This window comes from Meleagris gallopavo, chromosome 8 (genome assembly GCF_000146605.3).
Source record: "Meleagris gallopavo isolate NT-WF06-2002-E0010 breed Aviagen turkey brand Nicholas breeding stock chromosome 8, Turkey_5.1, whole genome shotgun sequence".
Classification (NCBI taxonomy): Eukaryota; Metazoa; Chordata; class Aves; order Galliformes; family Phasianidae; genus Meleagris; species Meleagris gallopavo.
Genome location: NC_015018.2, coordinates 21,408,983 through 21,418,219, shown reverse-complemented (window position 1 = coordinate 21,418,219; position 9,237 = coordinate 21,408,983). Strand labels below are relative to the sequence as shown.

The 9,237-nt window shown below is 52.4% G+C and overlaps 1 protein-coding gene across 1 annotated transcript; it reads right to left on the bottom strand.

Moving 5' to 3' along the window:
* Window positions 1–3,179: 3,179 nt before the first annotated feature.
* Window positions 3,180–9,095, bottom strand: CPN1 (carboxypeptidase N subunit 1). The gene is made up of 9 exons (XM_019617960.1): window positions 9,026–9,095; window positions 7,344–7,579; window positions 7,050–7,205; window positions 6,780–6,962; window positions 6,126–6,237; window positions 5,838–5,977; window positions 5,517–5,616; window positions 4,608–4,726; window positions 3,180–3,454 (listed from the first exon to the last, which is right to left on the bottom strand). The coding sequence occupies exons 1-9, from the start codon at window positions 9,093–9,095 to the stop codon at window positions 3,323–3,325; spliced, it is 1,248 nt and encodes a 415-aa protein (XP_019473505.1). The 3' UTR covers window positions 3,180–3,322.
* Window positions 9,096–9,237: the final 142 nt, after the last annotated feature.

The window sequence follows — 9,237 nt, the reverse complement described above, 5'->3', positions numbered from 1 at the left end:
GAGCAGCGGGTCCGCGCGGCGTGCGGTCTCCGTTGTGCCGCCAGAGCACCGAGATGGGGAAAAACAACCCGCAGCCCCGCAGCCCGTTCTAGCAGGGGGTGTTTGTGCGCCGCGGAGGTCCGGCACCGCGGGGCCCTGGCTGCTATTCCTGGTAGGCCAGAAAAAGCCTTCGTGTCCCGTGGGTACGGCACCACGCTGCATGGCCTCACGCACTAGGGCAGTCTGGCCCCGGTTTGAGCGTTTAGCTACACTTCTCCATGGCAACCATGGCAGCTTGGCTGGCCAGCAGCAAGGAGCAGGGCTGTGAAAGTTGTGTCGGGCATGTCCGAGCTCGGAGCTGGCTGCCCGCCTGCTTTGTGGCTGCACAGCGCTGAACTGCTACAGGGTCCTGCTGCACGAGGGCTGAGTGCTCTTCCCGCAGGTATGGCCCCTATGTGTGCTTTGCTACAGCTAAAGAATGGACACCAGCCCCTGCCAGGGGGTTGCACACAAGGACATTGCACATGCAGAGTGAGAACAGGAGCTGGCCACTGTGCAGTGTTCCTTGGGAGCACTCAGTGGGACCAGTGTGAGACACGGAGGAGATCTGAACGGCATACTGTCAGTGAGGAGCTCGATGCAGCTCTGCAGTGTTCTCCAGAGTACAATAAAATAACCCCGCAGGTGTCTGTATTCACAGGGCCATGGGAGAAGCGCAGAATGGGGCTAATGACAGGTGGCAAGTACAGCAGCATCCCTTTGCACAGCCCTTTGCAGGCAGCAGCAGAATTAGTCTGAACTAATAGATGCCAAGAAAGAAATAACGCCATCCAAGCAAGTCTTTTTCTGGAAACTAAGCCCAAACCCAGCCCCACAACAGACCCTGAAGCCTGAGAACCCCCAGCTTTTCCCACTAACTTCTGCATTGGGCTGTATGCAATTGGGCAGGGCCATGTCCCTCTTCTCCCTTTGCCTGTGCTCTTATATGGTGGCTCTGAGCTTTTCATTGCTATCCTCACTTCAAGCCAACCTTATCCTTGGCTTTGAGTCTGGTTTTGTTCCAGCGTTCCAAGAAAAGCTACGCACTTAAAAAAGGCTTGTATATTTTTATCTGTGAGATGTGTCTCCCTGCATGCTTCCACTTCACAAACTGTTCTTCATACAATCACCATTTCTAGCTCTCTCATTTAACCTCAGTATTGCTGGAGGATTCATCCTCCCCATGCTCCTGCAGCTTCCTAGGTCAGTGCAACCACCAGCCCACCTCTGCTGACATTCCCAGCAAAGGTGCCTCGCTCTTCCTGGAGTTCAGCTTTTTGTATTTTCCCTTTTTCTGCCTACTTTGTGCCAGCCACATCACACACACTCAGATCCCACCGGCCACCCCACTGGGGCTGCTGCTCAAGCTAGGATCCTCGCAGTCTTGCTTGCAGAAAACTGCCCCAAAACGGTCAGGCTGGGGCACTGCAGCCTGGAGGTAGGACGTGAAGTGAGAGGAGAAAGTCTGTGAACTCCCAGTGTGTGTGTCCCAGAGAGGATGGGGAGGGACCAGCTCTGTAATACAGATCTGCCACCTGCCATCACCTTGGCTGCAGCCTGAAAGGACGTGAAACCATTGCACTGCAGATGTTGTGTCCAAAGTTTTTAGTTTGTCCAGTGTTTTTAGCTTCTTGCAACACTCGGGATGAAGTTCATGGCAAGCCTTGGAGATACGGGCTGGACAGAGCTGTCTCGGAAACATTTTGTAATCATGTTTTCACGTGGAGAGCTTGGCCAGGGCCAAGTGGAGCTTTACCAAAATGTTCAACACTGAAGTATTCAGAGCTGGGAGGAGAATGTGCTGGACAAATCCCAGGCTGAAGAGGCTCTTTCACAACAAGGTTAAGTCTTGTAGGAACTGTTTCATAGGACAAAAAGGTTTCCACAGCGCTTCTGGCTTCGCCACTGTGCTAACAGCCCCACAGCAGCCTGTGAGGTGAATGCTGCAGCCTCCTGTACTGGCCCAGAGAAGAAATTGCCCTCCTTCACCCATACACCAGAAAGCAAGGGGAACTGGGTTGGTCTTACATTTTCTAGGACCACCAGAGGGCAACATGGGAGCACCCTGCAGCCAGCAACTTCTGTGACTGTGCTGGGTTGCTGATGGTGTGAAAAATTCATAGAATTTGAATTCTTTAGATTTTATGAATGTGGAATTGGCCACCATCCCTGGCCCACAGTGACCTGCACAGACTGAAACCACTCACAGCCATGGCAACGTGTGCTACTGATTCTGGCACTTCTCTGTAATAGCTTGAACAGATACCCTCTGAGGGATGGTTCGCCGTGCCTTTCCAAGAAAGACTGAGAGACAGCCTCTGTTAGCAGGCAGAGGTACAAGAGTGTGTGTACTGCTAGGGCTGAAAATGCCACCAGCAGCAGAGACAGGAGAGGACGTGACAGTGAGGAGTTGGACCACGTCTTCTCTAACTGAGCTGCAGTCCACATGCACTGTACCTGCACAATGCACTGCTAGTTGGTGTGCATCCACATTTCCCTCCGTTGATGGACCCAAAATTCAGTTTGTCTCAAAGGAACGAAAAACCACCTGTCCTGCACACCTTCCACTGCTCACCAGCTCTCACCTAGCTGCTCCTTGCTCAGACTAATAGCTTGTGTTGGCTGAAGCAAACCCTTCAGAGAGCCATCTGGTTGGGATCTGAAGCCATAAGGAGTCAGGATAATCCATTGCCTTTGTCGGTGTGTACCGTTTCATCCTGTCTGACTATAAATAATCCCAATGAGCCACTAGGAAGTCCCATCTGCACGGCGAAATAGATGTGACATCACTCACCAGATGAACCTTGGATCACCACGTCCTAGCGGTGCTGCATTCCTCCTTGTGGTGCTGCCAACCAGAATGAGTATTTGTCCAGCTGTGTTTAAAGCTAGACAAATAACTGCTTTAAAACTATCCTTCTCCTAACTACAGACAACTGTCCTTACCTGAGGGTAAAGCTCACAGCATGGACAAGCCAGGATCCACATGCCTGGATGGCAAGGGCAGAACTTGCTGCCTGGACTCATTCCCCCTGCCATGCACCAGTGTCTGAACAGTGCAGTGACTGAGTCAGGAGCTCCCCTGGATGGCCTGAGGGCAGGAGAGCAGAACCAGACACACTCCCCAGATGCATTATGTTGAGAATTACTTCACAGCTTGCTCAGGGATTAAATATTTCCTTATTTAATAACCTAATAACTTGGGCTATTTTAATGGATTGGTGGAAAGTTCACTGGCTGGAGTCTACAGCCAGGCCCTGTACAAGGGCTTCCCTCCCTCTGCTCTTGGACAAATGTGTCATCCTCATCTCTGGGTCCCCCGGCGCACAGCTCTGGGCACTACCTTCTTTTGAAGGGTTTTGTTGTTCGTGTGTGTGCCTGAGGCTTTCCGCTCTGAGGCCTTCTTCACCACATCTTGTTTGAGCTGGAAATGCACCTGTAGAAAGGATAACACCACCCATGTAGCAGTGCTGACCCTGCAGGACCTGCATCTGCTGATGTCTTCCAATCTAGCTCTTGGCCAAGACAAGCACTGCTCAACTGGGAGCTCAATCAGCCTTGGGATACAATGGGAAATTGGTGCTGTGAAAGGCAGGTGGTTGAGTGAGGCTCATTCTTCATCTTTTCTAACCAGAGAGCAGAGAAAATGCACTGCTTTGCATCTCTGTGAGTGTTTAGTACACAGAAAAGCTTAGGACAAAACAGACCTTTTCAACTGCATCTTATTAGCTGAATCCTGCTTAATCAATCTTTCAGTAATGACTGTTTCTGGTAGCTCCAGGCAAAAAGAAAATCCAAGAGAGAAACTTCCATCCAATCAAAAAAGAATCAAACAAATGGCTGTGGGGTAGGGCTGGAACAAGGTAAACAAATCCCTTCATGGTAGGGAAGGGGTGGAGGTAAATGGGGACAGGTGGGCTGCGAAGTCAGACACCAGGGAACAAAGGTAATGTGGGGAAAGGAAAATCTGTTACAAAGGAGAACCAAAGAGCAGGGTGCTTAACCCAGCAAAACAAAGGCCAGGACTGGGCTTGACAGCTCTCTATAAATACATAGAGAAATAAATACCCGGGAAGAAGAGGAGCTATTTAAAGCACACTGTTGGCATGAGAACAAATAGGGATAAACTGACCATAAATAAATTTAGGCTGAAAATTAGAAGGTTTCTAATGCTGAGAAAAGAGCAGCACTGGAAGGACCTCAGAGGCTGGACAGGGTGGGATGAAGAGACAGAGAAAGGGGAGACCACTGCAGTGTAATTAAGGCAGAGCCTTACCAGTGCATGCACAGAGCACCAGACATTCTGGGATGCTGTAGCTGGGGGGCTTTCACCCATCCTCAGCAGAGCCTCTGCCTGAGGCCACATTCTGTTCCCAAGGCAAGGGCTCACCATCCACTGTTTTTATAACTTATTTTGGGTTGCACAGCCTGCTCTCAGGATGGCCTTGTTGGAGCAGCAGCCCCAGCTGGGCAGATGACATGGGAGCCAGTACCACAGCCCGCTGCAGCTGAGGCTGCTTGGTGCGGAATCGGGGGCACATGACATTGCCTTCACCATGGGAGCTGCTGGAGTCCTGTGTCTGACTCACCAGTGAAGGTGCAGCTGGGCCCACAGTAGCTGTCACCGTTTGAGGCTGGTAGCCCTCTGCTGAGGCTGTGATGGTGTAAGTGCCGGGCAGCAGCAGTCGGAAATAATCCCCCATCTCTCCTGGAACACAAGATGAGAAGAGAAAGCTCTCAGAATGTGGAGAAATTGATATTCCAGCAGCACTCACTCAGTGTCCATCCTTGAGGATGCGTGTCCTCCAAACTCCCAGAATTTTTTAGCCTTCTTTCTCAATCTGCTGGCAACGTGAGGCCAGATTTGTGCTGGCAGCCTGCAGGTGATGTCTCCCTAGAGCCACACAGCAGAGGTCAACCCACAATAAACACCAAATAACAGTGCATGGCAGCATTGGCTGCACTGCTCTCAGCAGGGAAATGCAGATCTCAGTATTGCCGGTCAGACAGGAGCAGGCCTAGGGGCATCCACGGCTCCAGTCTGACTCCTTGTGCAGAACACAACCCTTAATTCCCATCACATATAATTTGGCTGCATTTGGGTTACCAGCAGCTTTAATCTCCCATCAGATTGGCTGCTCCCCTGCTTGATTCTTCCCATGTAAGGAACCCCCGAGTGCACTTTGTGGTGCTTAGGGATGGGGGCTGACAACACCGGGGAGCAGCATGTTATGGATTACTGAGAGAATCTGAGTATATACCCATCTAGGGACCTGCATGGGCACTGCAAATCTGAGTCACGACTACAAGCAGCCTGTGTCATTTCAGCTGAGTTGGGCTCAGCCTGGTGGGGAGGAGGTGGAGGGGGACCTTCAGTAAAGCTGCAAGGATGACAGAGCCAAAGTTCTGATATAGTGGGCAGATTCACAGAGGGCAGCTTGGGAGCTGCGGGGCATACTGAAGAGCACAGAAGCACCACATGAGGACTGGAGACCCACCAGAGGTGACGTCATGACTGATTCCCTGGACAGAAATCACTGCTCCTGCAATGCCATTGTTGTTCTCGTCTGTAACCATCCCTTTGATGCCCTGGTGAATCTGTAGGGAGGGAGACAGTGCTGGTCAATGCCCCTCTGATGCTCAGGAGGGCACTTCTGGGTGCTGGAGGAGGGCAGAGCTCTGGGAATGGCTCCACTTTTCCCCTTCCCTGGACGTGCTGGGGACGTGCTGGCTTTCCCCACTCCAGCACTCTCAGTGCCTGCTGCTCCCCTGCCACTGAACTGCAGGAGAGGGGTGCAGGTCCCAGATCATCTCCTCACCTCTTCAATGAAGGCAACAAGTGCCTCCCGGTTGGCCATCCACTGCCGCTCCAGGTCCTCCTTGGGGGGGAATTTATTGCAGCTCAGCTCCAGAGTGATCTCAAAGCAATTGGTGTAGAGGTAATTGAAGTCTTGCATGCCTGGAAGAGGAGAGCCAGTAGCCAGTGGAATGCAATGTTCATCCCCATGTCCCAGCCCTTCTACCAGAATTGCCCCTCTCTCCTTTACAGCCCCAGGATGTTTTGCCCAGCCCTGCACCCCGCTGGGTCAGGTGCTGCCCTGCCCTACCTTTGCTGAGCGAGTACCAGGATGCCCCGTTGGTGATGCCATCGACGAAGTAGTCCCCACAGTTCCAGCCGCGGTGCATCCAGCCATGGGCATACGAGTATGTCTTGGCTAGCTGAAAGAGCGTGGCCAGGAGAATGTGTATTAGGAAAATTTGGGCAACTTATGTTTCTGGCATCCTTTATGCCTTTCTCAAAGATTGCTGTTTATTTTTAGATATGAAGGCGGGGTTCAAATTCGGACAGTAAATCCAAAGCCCTCCTTTGCATAAGACAATTTGAAGAGCAACTGCTGTTTGAGTCTCCTAATGCACACTCTATATGTGGGGATATGGTTCAGATGCTGGCACAACCTCATTCTGCCAGCAGCTCTGTTATTTCATTGCATTTCTGACTTCAGAGGCTGTGTGTGGATTGCTCACCTCCTGCCCAGGCTGCAGCCTGCTCTCAGCATGTCCTGGTGAGCCCTGTGCTTCCCAGGAGGGCTGAGCTCCAGCTCACACTTATTTTTCTCATTAGCTGTTCTAACGCCTATTCTTGTCCTGGCTTTCTGTGTTTCCTAATGGAAGACTGAAGGCACAGTTTTCTGGAACATTCAAACAATGGAGAAAAACCACAGGCACAACCAGTGCTGTTGGGACCAGCATCCTGTACTCACCTTCTGGAACAACTTATCGTCAGGGGTGGGTGTGTTGGCCGTGCGCCGGTGGCTCCGGAACCGCTGGTCTTGAGACTTATCATAGGGATAGTTGGCCACGACTGCACCGCCGTGCAGGTTGGCCGACAGCACAAAGTTGTAGCTGCCAATCCACTGGATCACGGCCAATGTCTCGGGCTCCACCTGGGAAGAGCAGAAGAGAAGAGCTGTGATGAGCATGTCAGTACTGTAGGAGGATGCTGCAGCACTTGCAGCATTGCAGGCCAATACCTGGCTCTTCCAGTTGTCGGGCAGTGGGATGTGGTGGTTGGGCCCGCTGATTTCCCCACTGTAGTACATGAACGTGTTGAGGTCAGGGAAGTTGCGGTTCAAGTCCACTCCATTGGCATTGTTTCTCCCCGTCAAGTACCCAATGCCATCTGGGCCCTGTGGGGCAAAGGGCATTGCAGGGGTGAGAATAGAGTGGGGCAGCACCGCCACAGCAAAGCAGACCTGCAGAAGCCCCCAATTTCATAGAGTTTTTCTGCCCCTACCATCTGGAAGCAGCGCTCGCTTGCCTGGTACCTGGTTGGCAGCCACTTCGTACCCATCAGGGTTCATGGAAGGCATGATGTGGATGCGCGTGTCGTGCAGCAGTCGGGTGACCCGCTCACTGCCCCGCCGGTACTCCTCACATAGGAACTCTGAGAGCTGCAGCAGCAGTTCACGGCCCAGCACCTCATTCCCGTGCATGTTCCCCACGTACTTGAATTCCGGCTCCACTGGAAAGAGCAACACAGCAGTAGCACCATCAGCTGGGGCTGGAGAGCCCCTTCACACTGCAGGAAGCCCAGGGGTCCCCAAGTGAATGGCATAAGATGGTCTCTTCACTTGGAAAATGCAGAATTTAGTGAGGGATGGCTGAATGGTCCTCATGTGGGCTGCTCTCTGTTTTGCCATAGCCCAGGTTCACCACTGGGCTGCTGCTTGCCTCTGCAGTGGGCATGCAACCATTGCTGGCAGAGTGAGAGATACTGGGAGAATTCACTTAAAAAAGAGGCCCATCTTTCACTTGAAAGGTACAGACAAAACAGGGCATTGGCAGGCAGAGCTCAGGGATCTTGTTGCACTGTGGTTTCAGCCACCAGCAGTGATTTCTGGGGTCTGTGACAATGTGAGGAAAAAAGTCACTTGCTCACTGGGTGCCTCCTGCTTCCAGACCCCAACGATGCTTCCAGAACCCAGCCATGCTTGGAGAACTCTACATCTTCCCAACACAACCACACTGCCAAAACCTAACAGTGCCTTCAGAACCCAACCACACTGCCAGAACCCAACTGTGCTCCAGAGCCCAACGATGCCTCCAGACCCCTACAATGCCTTCAGAACCCAACTATGCTTCCAGAACCCAACAGTACTTTCAGAAATCTCAGTGCATCCAGACGTGCTGAAGACAGATGCTAAAACAATCCTAGTTTTGGCACAAGATGTTGCTTTTCCATATTTGTTGCCAGTGACCTTTGGATTGCCATGCCTCAGCGAAGGACATTGCGGGTGGGCAATATGTTGATCTGGTTAGGTTTCAGGAGACTTGAGAACTGACTTAATTAGGTAATCCTGTTATTAAATCTATAAAAACATCTTGGGGTTATGTGCTGCCTTCATTTAAAAACAGGTCTCAGCAGGGACTCCTCATCTGCCGTAGTGTGAAGCAGGACTTGTCAGCCTTTCTTGATACATAGACCCCTAAACATTATCCACACAGACACAGAAGCCTGAATTACTGCATATAAGCCAACTGACTTAAAAGTCTCCCTTTTCACAGTTACTTTCCATGGGCTTCAAAGGGGCCTGAAGAGTCTGAAAGACACCATACATGTGGAAGTACCCAGAAGCAGGGCCACAAGTCCATGCTGCTTAGAGAACTAGGCGCAGGTTGAGCTGAGCCTCTGCCCAATGCCCTTCCGCAGCCCTCCCAGCTGCAATCCTGTGGCTCTGCCAAAGCAAACCCTGGCAGAGCATTATCAGAACTCTGGCAAAGGGACCACGCTGCCTGGATGTGTGAGCCCCCGCACTGATGAGCAAGCAAAGGCTTGAGAAGACAAAAGATAATGCAGGAGGCAGGCAAAATCTTGCCCAGATCTCCGTGAGCTGCTGCCAAGGTGCAGTGGGGCCACTCGGCACCAGGTGTGTGTGTGGAGATGTGCGAGGTCCCAGCACCACCCCGTGCAGCCTGGACAAGGAAGGAGTGCACTCCTCTCTCCCACCTCTGCCCGGTTTTGGGGCAGAACAGGGCGGCGGGGCAGGTGGGTGCTGGGATGAGCTCTCCTGCGTCATCCCGCACTTATAAACAGAGCTGCGGCCAAAGTACGCGCCGGGGCCGCGTGGCCAAAGGCAGAGCTCCGGCACCGGGAGTCCCACGCGGGCAGAGAGGCGGCTCCTGGCCGTGCCCCGTGGTGCCGCGTGGCAGCGCTAGCGC

Coding starts and splice junctions, on each gene's coding strand:
- CPN1 (XM_019617960.1), bottom strand. CDS start 9,095: ATGACGCAGGAGAGCTCATCCCAGCACCCACCTGCCCCGCCGCCCTGT. Junction 7,206..7,343: donor ACGAAGTGGCTGCCAACCAG/GTACCAGGCAAG, acceptor TTTGCCCCACAG/GGCCCAGATGGCATTGGGTA. Junction 4,727..5,516: donor CAGTCATGACGTCACCTCTG/GTGGGTCTCCAG, acceptor CTTGTGTTCCAG/GAGAGATGGGGGATTATTTC.